Source organism: Momordica charantia, assembly GCF_013281855.1.
Source record: "Momordica charantia cultivar OHB3-1 chromosome 9 unlocalized genomic scaffold, Mcharantia_2.0 BLBB01000009.1, whole genome shotgun sequence".
Taxonomy (NCBI): Eukaryota; Viridiplantae; Streptophyta; class Magnoliopsida; order Cucurbitales; family Cucurbitaceae; genus Momordica; species Momordica charantia.
In genome coordinates, this window is record NW_028275167.1 from 2098731 (window position 1) to 2114253 (window position 15523).

At 35.0% G+C, this 15523-nt stretch overlaps 3 protein-coding genes and 1 long non-coding RNA gene across 52 annotated transcripts in view; 1 reads left to right on the forward strand and 3 right to left on the reverse strand.

The window, feature by feature from the left end:
• Positions 1-892, reverse strand: part of LOC111013830 (LRR receptor-like serine/threonine-protein kinase IOS1) — a 4154-nt gene extending 3262 nt beyond the window's left edge. The window contains exons 1-2 of the mRNA XM_022288350.2: positions 760-892; positions 109-646 (exon numbers count right to left, since the gene is read on the reverse strand). Coding sequence (XP_022144042.1) covers positions 109-646; positions 760-844 — 623 coding nt within the window. The 5' untranslated portion in view covers positions 845-892. The remainder of the gene's footprint in view (positions 1-108; positions 647-759) is intronic.
• The window catches only part of LOC111013913 (uncharacterized), a 23517-nt gene extending 13632 nt beyond the window's left edge, over positions 1-9885 (forward strand). For 41 of the 49 annotated variants that reach the window (XR_015793404.1, XR_015793406.1, XR_015793416.1 and 38 more), the window contains 4 exons: positions 744-3086; positions 3519-3615; positions 3705-3875; positions 5757-9885. This is a non-coding gene — a long non-coding RNA (uncharacterized LOC111013913). Of the gene's footprint in view, positions 1-743; positions 3087-3139; positions 3616-3704; positions 3876-5756 lie in introns of all 49 variants that reach the window. The other 8 variants (XR_015793413.1, XR_015793414.1, XR_015793430.1 and 5 more) reach the window with 8 other exon arrangements.
• LOC111013837 (LRR receptor-like serine/threonine-protein kinase IOS1) lies at positions 3187-6862 on the reverse strand. The gene is made up of 12 exons (XM_022288364.2): positions 6779-6862; positions 6160-6697; positions 5591-6069; positions 5363-5495; positions 5220-5291; positions 5070-5141; positions 4911-4991; positions 4353-4764; positions 4144-4270; positions 3966-4028; positions 3694-3886; positions 3187-3601 (listed from the first exon to the last, which is right to left on the reverse strand). Exons 1-12 carry the CDS (start codon positions 6858-6860, stop codon positions 3187-3189), a joined length of 2667 nt encoding a protein of 888 aa, XP_022144056.1. The 5' UTR covers positions 6861-6862.
• Positions 8939-12935, reverse strand: LOC111013820 (LRR receptor-like serine/threonine-protein kinase IOS1). The gene is made up of 12 exons (XM_022288339.2): positions 12629-12935; positions 12005-12542; positions 11424-11911; positions 11192-11330; positions 11044-11115; positions 10893-10964; positions 10741-10821; positions 10234-10636; positions 10022-10148; positions 9865-9927; positions 9588-9789; positions 8939-9353 (listed from the first exon to the last, which is right to left on the reverse strand). Exons 1-12 carry the CDS (start codon positions 12708-12710, stop codon positions 8939-8941), a joined length of 2682 nt encoding a protein of 893 aa, XP_022144031.1. The 5' UTR covers positions 12711-12935.
• Positions 12936-15523: the final 2588 nt, after the last annotated feature.

Below are 15523 nucleotides of genomic sequence, written 5' to 3' on the forward strand. Positions count from 1 at the left end.
TAAGAGAGAGTAGCCATGTAAACAAAATATTAACTCAGCATCTCGCTTGTTAGCATATACTCTGTTTCATGAATAGTAAATTTGTTTGCAAACTCAGTGCTTAAATACCTGTATGATGTATTCTCAGTCGAACCGATGTCCAATCGAAAATTAAGTGATAAGGATCCTGATGCTGTTTGATAAGTGACGTTGAGTAAAGGTCTAAATTCTAGTGCTGAAATAAACGGCACTCCATCCCCTGTATTGATCAGACAGACGTGAACTTCATTTGAGGAGGTAGTATGTATGAGATCTTTGAAAGTATCAATGTCTACTTTGGTGAAGTTTACTGTCTCCCACAGGCTATTCCCAATATAGAGATCAAACTTCGGTAACAAATTCAAGCCATCGTAATTCCCATATAAAAAATTTGCTCGAATCAAGTACTTGGTACCCCTTTTAATGCTTACGTTGTAACAGTTTCTGATTCCTTGAGGAAAACTTCTAAGTTTCCTCATTTGCCTCTGGAAGGTATCTCCATATATCGGAGCTACACTTCCACTTACGCCACTGTTTATGTAGGATGCATCAGATACATAGTTAATATTCGTCGTCGTTTCGGTATAAGTCGTACCCTCCGGTGTTCCACAGTCTAAACTAATGAAGCCTGAAAAACAAATAAGAGACAACTTAAGCTTAAACTCTCTACATTAACTCTTTGTATATGGATGATTTGAAGAAGGATTGATTGATTAACCATGTAGATCACTTTGTTGTTACCTGATTGATCCTGAGCTTGAACAAGAAGTAGAAGAGCCAGACCACTTAGCAAGAAACAGAAGAGGGATTGCCCTGATATTCCCATTATCTTCGTCTTCTTGGATCTATCTTTTGCTGCATTGATGGACGAGAGTTGAGAAGGCAGACAACTTTTTGTGCACCTCGAGGATATATGGTAAGGGCGTGACGATAATAGAAAGTCAACACAATAGGGATTCTCTTACAGCTGGCAGATTGGTCAATACTCACGGCTGGTCTTTGTGACATGATGAATGAACACGTTACATAGGCAAGTTGACGACTACACATTGAAACTAGAATCCTTTGGTTTATCAATGAGTTTGTGGTTGTTTGAACAAGTAGTTTACAGAATACTTCTTGAAAACTCAGATTGGAGATTAAATTATATATCATGAAAACCATATATTATACAGAGTCGGGGTTTAATTTCTTCATGATGAGCTGCTAAGTGATGAAGACATAGAGGGCCTCCATCTCCATCAAAGTTGACTCTTTTCTTAATGGAAATTTCAAAGGGAAGACAAACCCTTTATCCAATATCTTATGCCTAACTTGGTGCAAGTTGAGAAAAATTTGAATCCAAATGCAAATTAGCCTCCACCAAACTTGAGGTTTTGAAATTTGAAATTTTTTTCATGTTTATCATAAGCTTTCTCGTAGTCTGCTGCCATTGGAGGCCACTCGATGGGTGTACGAATTGAAGGTAGAACTGATTGCAGAAGAGTGCTACCCCATTCCATTTGAACAAGTCTTTGTTTCAGCACATGGGAAGCTGCAGAGTTTGTGAAGTCAATGGCAGGAATTTGGTATTTTTTTCTTTCTTTTGTTCTAACATATACAAGTGGAATGGGAGGATTTTGACTTCAGTGAATTTAGTATGTCAATAAATCATTATTGGTTGCGATGATTGGACTGTTTGTTAGGTGTGTGAACTAAATTTTTAGTCAGAATTGAAAGTTGGCTGTGCAGAGAAAAATCGAAGTTTATGTTGATAGCATAGAATTTGAGTCGGCTGGATTCTTTTTTATACGCGTACATGTCAATTTTTTGTCCTTGTAAATTCTTCTCTTCCTTCCCTGTTTTTCTTTTTCTCAGTAATTTCATTTTTCTTTTCTTTTGAATGTGAATCTCTGTATTCTCTCTACGTTGTTAATTATTTTTGCTGGAGTTAAAAAGATTACAAGTGAATTATAAGTTTAGTTTCCGAACTTTCAGATTTATATTTAATAGGTATTGAAAAAGTGTTTAATGGATTTATAAATTTTTAAAGGTGTGTCATGTCGTTCATGAACTTTTAAAATTTTGTCGTCCCCAAACTTTAAAACTGTCTAATATAGTTTTTAAACTTTTAATTTCGTGGTCTTATATGCATGTATATATATATATTTTTCTTTTTTGAGAAGTTGTGTCTAATATATTTAACCTATTTTGCTCTTGGATATAGGGGTGGATATAGGGGAGCAAAGTTCCGACTCTAAGTTAAAAAAAAAAATTCATAAATTAAAAATCCATAAATTTTTAAACTTTTCAAAAAGATAAAAAACATGTGAAAATCAATATTGAAAGTTCAAGTGTTTGTTAGATGCTTGTCTCGTGAGATTAATCTAGATGCGTGCAAGTTGGTTCGGACATTCATAGATATAAAAAAAAATAAAAAAAAATTTGTTAGATGCTCAGGACTTATTAGATACAAAATCGAAAATTTAGTATACACTACACTTTCTAAAAAATTCAAAAATATATTAGACATAGGTTTAGAGATTAAATTTATAATTTCATTATTTCCGATTTGGTTTATGAGTGGCCGAAATCAAAACGATATTTTGTTCTTAAATTAAAATCGAACCGATTTGGTGCTAGAAACCGAGCCGACCGAATCCCGATCTTCCCTCCAATATCTTAGCTCAGCTCAGCCCCGCGCCCCCGCGTCTCTACTTTTTGTCTCTGCATCTCAAAGTTTGAAACTGAAATGAGAAATTTCTATCTGGTCTCTTACCCTCAGCTTCTTCCCTCCCCTCTTCATCTAGATTCTCTCCCCAAAGTGTTGGAAGAAGGGACTGTGGCGGAGGCGAAGGATAGAGAGAGAAATCGAAGCGACTTGCGTTGGCATTCGGTTGCGCAGCTGTGACCGAGAGTTGCACGGTGAGTGAAGTCTTTGAGATTTAGGGTTAGGGTTTCGGGGGCTGGAGGGCTGGGCTTAATGGGATTGGGCTCAACCCTTAAATGATGCAATCATGTGAAATAAACATTATCAAATGAAACTTACAAGACGATGCAATCATGTGGTAGCGACTTCTGTTTTCAAGGTAAATTTTCAATCAAACTTAAAATGAGATGCTATTCTATCTTACAATTCAAGGTAAAGGAACATGATTCGGCAATACCCATCTGGAAATTTCCCAAAGTTCACCTTGCCATTGGAACGGATTCACTCTCATCCATAACGATGGACGTCATGTGAACGAAATTTGCCTGATTGGAAGCTCGACTTTCCGGCGTCCGGTCCATTTCTATTGCCAAGCAATTCTTCAATTGCGCCACCACTTGGCTCATCATCGGTCTTTCACCAGAGTTCTCAGATACACAATTCACTGCTATTTCCACTGCATTCCAAACCGAGTTCACATCATATCTATTATTTAATCTTCTGTCGACTATGCCATTAATATCCCCTTTAGCGAGCATGGACTTCACCCATTTGCTGATATGAACATTTTTGTCATTCATTGCTATTACAGGTCTACAGCTGATTATTTCCATCAGAGCAACACCGAAGCTATACACATCACTTTTCTCAGTCAGCCTGTTTGATTTATAGTACCTGAGATACGAGCGGTAGGGTTCATTTATTTTCATCTTAATCTGATCCAGAATCCTTAATTTGGAAGGAAGGGAGTTAAATTTGGTTCTTACTCTGGATCAAGGTAACCAAAAGTGCCAGCAACAACGGTGGACATGTAGGTGTTGTTGCCTTCTGTCGGGAAGCTTTTGGACAAACCAAAATCTGCAAGTTTGGCTTGGAAATTCTCTGTCAATAAGATGTTGGTTGTTTTCACATCTCTGTGGACTATGGGCGGCTTGCAACCATCATGCAGGTACTCCAATCCTGTTATTTTTCTAGTCAAAACATTTCGTATATAGATAATTAAGGTGTTTGTAAAAATGCTCATGAACAATAAATTTACCTTGTGCTGCATCCGTGGCTATTCGGAGTCTATCTTGCCAACTTAAGACACGTGAACTATTCTCTGTTTGAATTTGACAAGTTGAGGAAAAGTTAATGTCAATTTTTGGGTTGGGATTGGTTGGTCTACAGAACTTGAACTGGAAATGGAATCGATTAGCTAATTGCAAGTAGATCACCTGAAAGATGCTCCGCTAGGTTTCCATTTTTCATGAACTCATAAATGAGGCCAAGGTGGTCTCCTTCATTCAAATACCCCACAAGACTAGTCAAGTTTTTATGGTGAACTCTCAAAAGAAGTTTAACCTGCAATATAGCGGACAATATTGTAGTGTGTAATATACGAGTGAAGCTAACTAAGAAATGAACTTTAGTGATATGTACGTGCCTCTGCTTGAAACTGTTGATAACCTTGATCTGATGCTTGGGAAAGTAACTTCACAGCCACTTGAACATCGTCTATAAGGCCGTAGTAAACCATCCCGAAACCTCCTTTGCCTAGAACTCTCTCAAAATTTTTTGTCATCTTCAAGACTTCTGAAAATGTAAATTGTCGCCTTTTTGTCTCCAATAAGTCACTAGATTGGTTTTTGCTTTCTGAATGATCCATCAACGAAACAGCAGTTTCATTTTGTCGTTTCTTCTTTGATCTAACAATCCAAAAGATGATCGTTGCAATTGCAGCGATGGCTACCAATCCACCAATTGATGCTACTATTGGAATAACGACATTATTCTTCTTACTCTTCTTAACACATGAATCTGATAGACATGCATCTAGATTTGGATTTCCTTCAACACTATCAATAAGGTATAATAGAAACAGGTTAGATTTTTGTCGTGAAGTTATTACCCTGTTTTGGCTAAAACTGGATGAAGATATAAAAGTTGTAAAGACAGACAAGTATGTGTCTGTGTATGCATAAATTTTTATCAGAAAATAAACCTTAACAATAATGAACCATCATCGAATTTCCTAATGAGTTCAGGTGGAACAAGCCCAGTGAGCTTGTTGTGTTCTAACTTCCTGCAAATAGAGAAATCGATGTCTTAATATTGTGTATCCTCATTCTTACAACTCAAGTTGGGTTATGCCATCACTTACAGGACTTTAAGGTTTGATAATTTAGAAAGAAAAGTAGGGATATTTCCTGTCAGGTTATTGTTGGATAAGTCCCTGCAAATATCAAATGCAGTCAATGACTAAAATAGTTCCAATTGGGGTGGGGTTGAATTTATCTAACCAGTTACTTACAGAGTTTGAATCATTTCTAGATTGGATATGTATGAAGAAATCTCCCCAGCCAATCCACTCGAGGACAAATTCCTGAATATAGAAAGTCACTTATTTCACGTAAACATTTTAGAAGTTAAAGGAATATATCATGAGTTGCTTACAGAGAGACAATTCTAGGAGTGGTCTCATAGGTACAATCTATACCCTCCCAAGGGTATTCTCTTGGAACGCATGGATCTCCTACCCAATCTTTGAGTATTCCATAAGTTGATTTGATGTTTCTTATCACATCCACTAATTATCCATATATCATACAAGAGTTAGAATTAGCTAAAGATGTTACATGAGAAAGGAAAACTTAAATAGAGAGAATAAGATTTAGCATATACCATCTCCTTGATTAGATGCTAGTTCCGAGAGATCTAGCGGGGAGTAAATTTCTATAGCATTTATGATTGGAGGGAGTGTTGAATTTTCAATTGGAACAAGTGAGAATAGATGCTTTTTAGTTGGCACTCGCGATGGTAAAGGATTAAAGATGGTTGTTGTGTACAGGTTGGGAATAAGAGGCCCGTACCAAAGATTCCCATTATAGGTGATGTTGAATCCTCTGGTTTGATTGGCTTTGAGATCTTCAACTTCAGCAAAGTGCATGAATACATAATATTGGGTGTTCTCATCATCTGACTCCCACCAGATCTCTAAGGGCTTGCTTGTATTTATTCGAATAGCTGCTGTTCCCATGACAGCAGACCCTGGCTGGTAATAATTGTTTTGACCTGAATCTATTGCAAGCATGGTACTTATACTCGTCCACTCGTACCAGCTGAAAGGCACCCAAAAGCGATCATGGATATCATCAGGAAACCTGGAGAGAAGTTAACACAAGTTTTAGAAGAATTACAAGTTTCCTGATTAGAATGTCACATGTAAACATTTCCTTAGTTTCGCTACAAACCTGTATGTTTTATTAGTTGTTGTGCCATAATCAAATCGAATTTGAAGCAACAATGATCTTGATTGGACCTCATAAGTCTCATTGGGCAAAGGTCTGAATTCCAAAGAAGAGATAAATGGAGTTCCATTGTTTGTGTTTACAAGACAGATTTGTATTTGATTGTTTGAGGTCACATATATGGTATCTATTGTGGCATCAATGCTTTCATCAGTTAAATTCATTGTCCTCCATAAGCTATCTCCAAAGTAGAGATCAAACATAGGCAGTTTTCCAAGCCCATCATAATTTCCATACAAGAAACTTGCTCGCATCAAATATTTGGTGTCCCTTCTAATGCTTATATTGTAACAATTCCTGCGTCCTTGAGGAAAACTTCTAACATGATGATATTGTCGTGAAAGAACTTTTTGATAATTAGAGGATAAGCTTTTGCTTATGCCGCTGTTTATATAGGCAGCATCAGAAGTAAAACGAAGTGTTAATGTTGGTTCAGTGTAACTTGTGTCTTCTGGCAATCCACAATCTAAGCTGATGAAACCTAACAACGAACAAGCGAAACTTACAGCCGATTGGTTGTCTGAAGAAACAATTTAGCAGAGTTTAAGATTGATGTACATACCTGATTGATCTTGAGCTTGAACAAGAGTGACAAGAGCTAAGCCACCCAAAAGAGCAAAGATCAAATATTTTAGATCATCCATGATGATCTTCTTAGTCTAATTTTGCTTGTGAGATTTTAAATTTATATCAAAGTGTTGATGGTGGGTAGCAAGTATGTTGTTTCTTATTCATGATTGTTGTACTTCGTTTTGATTGAGTAAATGGTTTAATTAGGGCAAGTTTCAGTAAACAAATATTGATTTAATTGACTTTTTAAGGATGATAAGATAGCTGATGGTAGAATTAAACCAAGTCAAATAATTAAGATCGAGTACGTACTGTTCATGTGCATGCAGAAGGGTTATTATTTTCTAGTTGTAGGTGAATTTATAATAGTATCATTGACCAAGGGTGATGCTACTATTTATTTTGTCGTCTATCTTTTCTATTTAAAGGGAAAAAAAAAGATTATGCAGTCCTCATTTTTATTTTTAGAATGTTCAATTATAATTTTAGTCTCGAAATCCGGGTCCTGGGGCGGACGTGGTTGGCCCTGGGTATAGGGAAGCAAAACTCCGACTCTCAGTTATAAAAAGGGAAAAAAAAGTTATATATATAATTTTTATCTTGGTTTCTTGTGTTTTTTAAATTTTAGGTTTTTTTAGTACAATAAATGTGGGGATTAGGTTCGTGTTGGCTAATGCTTGATTGAACCTACGTTAACTTTTTAATACAACACATGTTAGGACATTAATATATATATACTCAAAATTATATTTTCTATTTGTTAAAAGTAAAATAATAGTAAAGAGAACTGGTTAAGCACCTATCGATCGGGAGGTCATGTGTTTGAATCTCTAACCCAAAATATTCGAGAATGAAAATTAAATTTGAAAAGAAAAATTCTCCCCAATTTCCAACTTTCCAATGGGAGAGAAAAAAGAAACTTATTTGGAAAACCTAAAGACCCTTTCCTTAAACTAACGGAATACTAGTTGATCATTTAGTTGATCATTTCATATTTTCTATTTAAAACAAAAAGATGTTGATTCTTCCCCTTTTTCAGAATTTAAATAATGTAATGTCAAAGGGTTACTTTTTTTTTTTAAATGAATTATTTATTTGAGAACTATACTGTTTTCACATTGCAAATCCGAATATAGCTTGATAGACCACATGGGTTACTTTCCTAGTTTTGAGGATAATTTTAAATGGTCATTGTATTTGTATATATAATTAATTGTTACATAATTATCTAAAATATACTAATGATCACTATCAAGGGTAATTAGTGATCAATAAAGTAAAAATTTACTTAAAAAATAATGACAAATTATTATATTTATATTTTTTTTAAGAAAACAAATTTGATACTTATGTTTATTTTTTTAAAATATTAAATACTCTTAAAAAATGAACCTACTAATTAAAAAAAATACATTTGTAAATACTTCAAAAGATTATTACTATTAATTTGACTTTTCAGTGATTGTTTTATTTAAAAGAAACAAACAATTAAGAGGAGATAGTAGAAAGATAGTGGCATATTGACATTTTAATTAAAATTTAAATATTGCAACTTCGAGTATTGAAGGCTAAAATACATAGAGAGGAGCAAAATACAGATCCACTAGTTGTCTTGTTTGCTATAGCTTAAATTTGTGACTGGTCTATGTATCAAAAGTAGTTGTAAAATGCTACTTGACTGATGCTTTGAGTCACTTGGTTTTCGACTTGTATCGTATTTGCTACGACTTCGTGTTCTCTTTACCAAGCCACCGTCTATGAGTTGTTGGCTCATTCTTCTCCCTTATTATTGGGTGAACCCATATATATATTTTTCTAATAATGTAGTTTTTTAGTCAATTTGAACGTAGTTCAATTTAATGTTGTTAAATTATATATATACTTTAAACAAAAAAAAATAATAATAAAAGTTTAGGGAACCTAAGTCAAAATATTATAACAAAAAAATAGAACTTTAAGAACTAAAATAGAGAGGAAACTAGGAGACATGTAACTTAACCATAATTAAACCCAAAAAAAAAAAAAAGATCGTCCGAAGCATTTGCATTTTACAAGAACGGGAAAAACAAGGAGCATCTTCAGAAATTTACAAGGCGACGGTAATTGCGCGATAGCGATTTCTGGTTTCCAACACAGATCTTGCACCAAAATTTCACCTCGCCATTGGAACGGATCCACCGTAATCCATAACAATGGACATCATATTACCCGAATTCGTCGAATCGAACCCTCGACTTTCCGGCGTCCGTTCCAATTCCATGGCCAAGCAATTCTTCAGTTCCGCCACCACTTGCCCCATCGTCGGTCTTCTACCGGGGCTACCCGCTAAACAATTCATCGCTATTTCCACCGCCTTCCAAACCGAGTTCACATCATAATTTCCTCTCAATCTTTCGTCCGCTATTCCGTTAATGTCCCCTTGAGCCACCATGGTGTTCGCCCACTTGCTGATATGGGCGTTCTCTTCATTTCTTGATATCACTGGTCTGCAGCTGATTATCTCCAGCAGAGCAATCCCGAAGCTGTACACATCACTTTTCTCCGTCAGCCGGTTCGATATGTAGTACCTGAGACACAATGGGTGAAGGTAAATTTATTGTTTTATTCGTATTCGGCCATGAATTTGGGAGGAAATGATATGGCATTGTTGGGTTTGAGCAGATAACTTAGGTGGTTTATGTTAAATTTAGTGTCTTATTCATATTCTAATATTAGTTGGGAAGAAGGGTTTGATACTACGTTCTTAATGTAATTTTTGCACAAAGATCTTGCTGTGAGAGGGAGTTAGATTTGGTTCTTACTCTGGATCAAGGTAACCGGGAGTACCAGCAACAATGGTGGACATGTAGTTGCTGTTGTTGTTGTTCCCATCTGTTGGGAAGCTCTTGGACAAACCAAAATCTGCAAGTTTGGCTTGGAAATTCTCTGTCAACAAGATGTTTGTTGTTTTCACGTCTCGGTGGATTATAGGGGGCTTGCAACCATCATGCAGGTACTCCAATCCTGTTATTTTTTTCTGTTAGAACTTCAGTGTAGATGAGGTGTTTGTAAAAATGCTCATGTGAACAATCAATTTACCTTGTGCTGCATCCATGGCTATCCGGAGTCTATCTTGCCAACTTAAGACATGTGAACTCTTCTCTGTTTGAATTTGACAAGTTGAGAAAAAAATAACAATAAATGTCAAACTTTTGGGGATGAGATTGTTTAGGTAGTCTAATGCTAAGTAGATTACCTGAAAGATGCTCTGCTAAGTTTCCATTGGCCATGAACTCATAAATGAGGCCGAGGCGGTCTCCTTCATTCAAATACCCCACGAGGTCTGTCAAGTTTTTATGGTGAACTCTCAGCAGAAGCGTAACCTGCAAAATGGGAAACAACATTTTAGTGTATTTTATTATGAGGGTGAAGTTAACCTAGAAATTAACTTTAGTTATATATACATGCCTCTGCTTGAAACTGTTGGTAACCTTGACCTGATGCTTGAGAAAGTATCTTCACAGCCACTTGAGTGTTGTCCATGAGACCATAGTAAACCATCCCGAAACCTCCTTTGCCTAGAATTCTCTCAAAATTGTTTGTCATCCTCAAGACTTCTGAATATGTAAATTGTCTCCTCTTTGTCTCCAACAAGTCACTTAATTGATTGTTGGTTTCCGAGCGATCTGTCTTTGAAACTCCGTTTTCATTTTGTCCTCTCTTCCTCGATTTAACAATCCAAAAGAAGGTCATTGCAATTACAGCAATGACTATCAATCCGCCAATTGATGCTACTATTGGAATAATGACATTGTTCTTCTTACTCTTGCATGAATCTGATATACAATCTAGATTTGGATTCCCTTCAACACTATGTCAATAAGGTCCAACTGAAACATGTTAGATTTTTGTTGGAAGTTTATTCTGTGCTTTGCTTATGTCAACATAAGCACAAGGTTTTGTTAGAAAACAAACCTTAACGATAATGAACCGTTATTGAATCTCCTAATGAGTTCAGATGGAACAGATCCTGTGAACTTGTTGTTCTCTAAATTTCTGCAAAGAGAGAAATCAGTTTCACAATATTGTGTATCCTAATTCCTACTACTTGAGTTGGCATCACTTACAGGACTACAAGGTTTGATAAATTAGACAGAAAATCAGGGATATTTCCTGTCAAGTCGTTGTTAGACAAGTCCCTGCAAATATAAAGGTGGTCAATGACTAAAATAGTTCCAATTGGAGTGGGGGGTTGAATTCATCTAACCATTTACTTACAAGATTTGTAACATTTCTAGATTGAATATCATTGGAGAAATAATCCCTGTCAATCCACTTGATGACAAATTCCTGAATACAAAAAGTTTCTTATATCATGTAAATGTTTTTGAAAGTTAAAAGGTATATTTGATCATGAGTTACTTACAAAGACAAAATTCTAGGAGCAGTTTCATTGGTTTTGGTACAATCTATACCCTCCCAAGGTTGTGCTCTTGGAACGCATGGATCTCCTTCCCAATCTTTGACTATTCCATAAGTTGACTTGATGCTTTTGATTGCATCCACTAATCAGCCATGTATTGTACAAGAATTAGAACTAGCTAAAGATCACTTGAGAAAGAAAAATTCAAAGAAAGTGAATATGATTTAGCATATACCATCTCCTTGGTCTGATGTTAGTTCTGAGAGATTTATCACGGAATAGATTTCTATAGCATTTATGATTGGAGGGAGCGTTGAATTTTCAATAGGAACAAATGAGAATAGATGCTTTTTGGTTGGCACTGTCGTTATTGGTCCTGTACTGTAAAGCGTTATCGTACTCAAGGGAGGAGGAATGAGGGGACCGTACCAAAAACTCTCATTATAGGTGACGTTGAATCCTCTAAAACTCTTATTGGCTTTCAGATCTACAACTTCAGCAAAGTGCATGTATACATAATATTGGGTGTTTTCATCTTCTGGCTCCCACTCGATCTCTATGGGCTTGTTTACATCTTTTTGAGTAGCTGCTGTTCCCATGACAACAGTCCCTGGCTGATAAAAATTGTTATACACAGAATCTATTGTCTGATTGGTACTTATGCTTCCCCATTCAGGCTTGTTGTAAGGTATCCAATAGCGATCATAGATATCATCAGGAAACCTAGAGAGAAGTTGACACGATTTTTAGGAGAATTATGAGTGTCCTAATTAGAATATGTTACATGTATCAAAGAAATGTTTATTTGCAACAAACCTATAGATTGTATTTGCTGTTGTACCATAATCGTATCGACGGTAAAGCAGCAGGGATCTTGTCAAGACCTTATAAGTCTCATTGGGCAATGGTCTAAATTCTAATGAAGAGATGAAAGGAATCCCATTGTTTGTGTTGACAAGACAAATATGTACTTGATTGTTTGAGGTCACATGAATAGAATCTATTGTGGTATATGTGTTTTCATCAGTAATATTCACTGTCATCCATAAGCTATCTCCAAAGTAGATATCGAATATCGGCAGTTGACCGAGTCCATCGTAATTTCCATACAAGAAACTTGCTCGCATCAAATAATTGGTGTTTTCCTGAACGCTTATATTGTAACAGTTCCTCAATCCTTGGGTGAAGCTTCTAACATAATGATACTGTCGTGGAATATATTGTTGATAATTAGAGGATAAGCTTTTGCTTACACCGCTGTTTATATAATCAGCATCAGAAGTGAATCGAAGCATTAATGTTGGTTCAATGTAGCTCGTATTTGCTGCTAATCCACAATCTAAGCTTATGAAACCTGAAAACAACACATGAAACTTAGCAACTGATAATCATAGGAAGATCAGTAGAGAATTAGAGAGAGTTTAAGATGAACATACACACCTATTTGACCTTGAGATTGAACAAGATTGACAAGAGCTAGACCACCCAGAAAAGCCAAGATCAAATGTTCTAAAACATCCATGATTACCTTAATCTAATATTTGTAGAGTTTTATATCGGTGAGCGATATCAGGCAGTGGGTATGTAGTTTTCATATATATTAATGATTTGATTGATATGCTTTGTTTTGCATTGAGTTAATGATTTAATTAAGGATAGTTTCAATAAACAAAGATTAATTTCATTGACTTTCTTTAGAATGGTGTGACAGCTTACGATACAATTAGACCAGATCAAATTGAATTAACCAAGCTTGAGTATGCATGATGTCTGAATATGGATTATTAATATTTTTTGTAGTCGTATGTGAATTTACAATAATATTATTGACCAAGTGATTTTTTTTTTTGGTCAACGATCTTTTCTGTTTTACAAAAATCAATTTATTTAGTAGTTGTTTTCATTGTTTAGAAGGTCAAATTACAATGTTAATCTTAACTTCAATTCAGGCACTATGGTTTAAAAAAATATATTTTTAGCTTTATATTTTGCTTAAAGTTCACCAAACATTCTGGTGAGAAGCAGTAAAGTCAACTAGAGGAAATTAAAGGAATCAGTAAATGGTTTCTATTCTTGATAATCATGATATTTATCCTGTTGATTTGGTTGTCAAAAAAGCGTATTGTTTTTTTTTTAATAATACAACATGTGGGGTAGAGATTTGAACCCATGACATTTTGGTCAGAGATATATGTCTTAACCACTTAGCTATGCTCGGTTTGGCAACTTTCATTCTCTCCTAACCAATGATACTTCTTAATCTTTTCGATTTTTTGTTTAAATGTTGGTTCTTTTATTTTGTGGAATATTTAAAAAATATTGTGCCGTTTTAAGAGTATATGTTTCTGGACGGTTACATTTTTTTATACCTATTTTATAACTGTCATGTCATCTCCTAAATTGTCATATTCATATTGTTGTGGTAAACTGTTTTCTCTTAAAAGCAATCCTAGTGAAGCATGCATCCAACTAAAAGGTACTGTTTTTTTTTTCTTAATCAAATCTTTCTCGTGAAAGAGGAGTGTTCGGTATACGATTGGAAAGAAACTTAGCAACTTGAGTATAGTTTCATTTGGTCAAAGTATATATCATCGACTAACATGTCATACGTTTTAAGAAGAAGACTCTTTTAATAACTAGGGAAATCTTGAATTTAAGAAGCAAAATCAAAATTTGTTGGAAAATCTCGAATTTGGAGTTCACACACCAAAACTAAGGAGTCAGCAACGTAATGGAGTGGATAAGACTTCTCTGTATTGGGTACAAAATTTCTTGCCATTTTCCTGGTTGCCAAACAGAACGAGACTTCTCTGTTCATCATTGATCGATGTAGAGATTTTACGATTTAGGATCAAATTCATTTTGGTCTCCCACCTATCAAAGTTGATATAATCCTTTAATTTTGCGTAGCATATGGTTGAAATTTTGAATAATGCAATGAAAAAAGTCAAGATTCAAGAGTCAATATTGTACAAAATATTCAAATTTCACTGCAGATTCACACCATAAATATACAAATACACATACAGCTTAAGCTTCGTCCCTTCAACTTCCAGCAATGGCTGCCCCTAAATTCTCTCTGAGCTCCATTTTCGTGACGGTTCTTGTCTTCACCATGGTTCTCTCTCCCATGATCTCCACCGCTGCCGCCACTCGTTTGCCTCTCCAAGGTAAAAAATTGTCAAATCACTGTTATACCCAAAAACTTTGGTTTTCGAGTAAAATATTAATTCGAGATCCAACGATGTAAAAGAGGAAAGAAATCAAGGAGAGTAGAGCTAGAAATTTTCTTAGAAGGGGCATGTTTAAATACTATTTTAATTTATTATCGTCTTTCTACTTTTAAAATGTTCCATTTGATTTTTGTATTTTTAATTTTTTTTCATTTTAGTTCCTATACACTTTCAAAATACTCATACTCATTTTGGTTTTTATACTTTTGAAAAGGAACTATTTTGATCTTTGTACTTCATCTTTTATCTCATTTTTTAATCACGAATATTTCAACGTGACACTAATATTCAATAAATTTATTAAAATGTTCGAATAACTTTAGATTAAATGGTCTCCATTGTGTATAAATTTTGTGTTGAAATATTATGCAAAACCAAAATGTTCCCTTCTTTAAAATTAGGACCAAAATTTATATTTTTAAAGTAGAAGGATTAAAATGAACAAAAGTTGAAAATACAAATATCAAAAGTTTTGAAAGTAAAAGAAGTTTAAACCATAACTAAAAGTACAGAAATCGAAATAGTATTTTCGGTTAAATAAATGATATTGCATACCTTTCACTTACTAGTGGAGTTTAAGGGATATTATCATATTAGTTTAGAGCACATTTAAATTTAATCGTTTATGTGTTTAAGAAATTTTACGATTAAACTTTTGGGTTCGGTGATGATGCAGTTAGAAGGCCACCGATATGCCCGGCCTGTGTGTGCTGCAAGCCGCCTCCGCCGGGCTCTTGCTGCAAGCAATGCTGTGCTACACCTATTGAAACTTCGTCTCAAAATGGATCGCCATGAAACCTGTAGCTCATTCGAGTAAATGAAATAATTTGCAGATGCTTTGAATAAGGGAGAAGATCATCACTCTCCATGCAAAATAAATAAGGCTTTATGTTTTCTAATTTGGTTAGTGTTGTGTTTATGTCAACTAATTAAGTCAGTTTAATTGCTTTCCATCTTTTAATCTATGATGGTCACCTATTTAGGAATCAATTTTTCAAGTAAAATCTTTTTGGTAACTAAATGTAGTAGGCGAATGGTTCAGTCTCACCTTTTCAATTGTTGAACTAAAATAATAAATAATAAAAGCAAAACTCACAAAAAA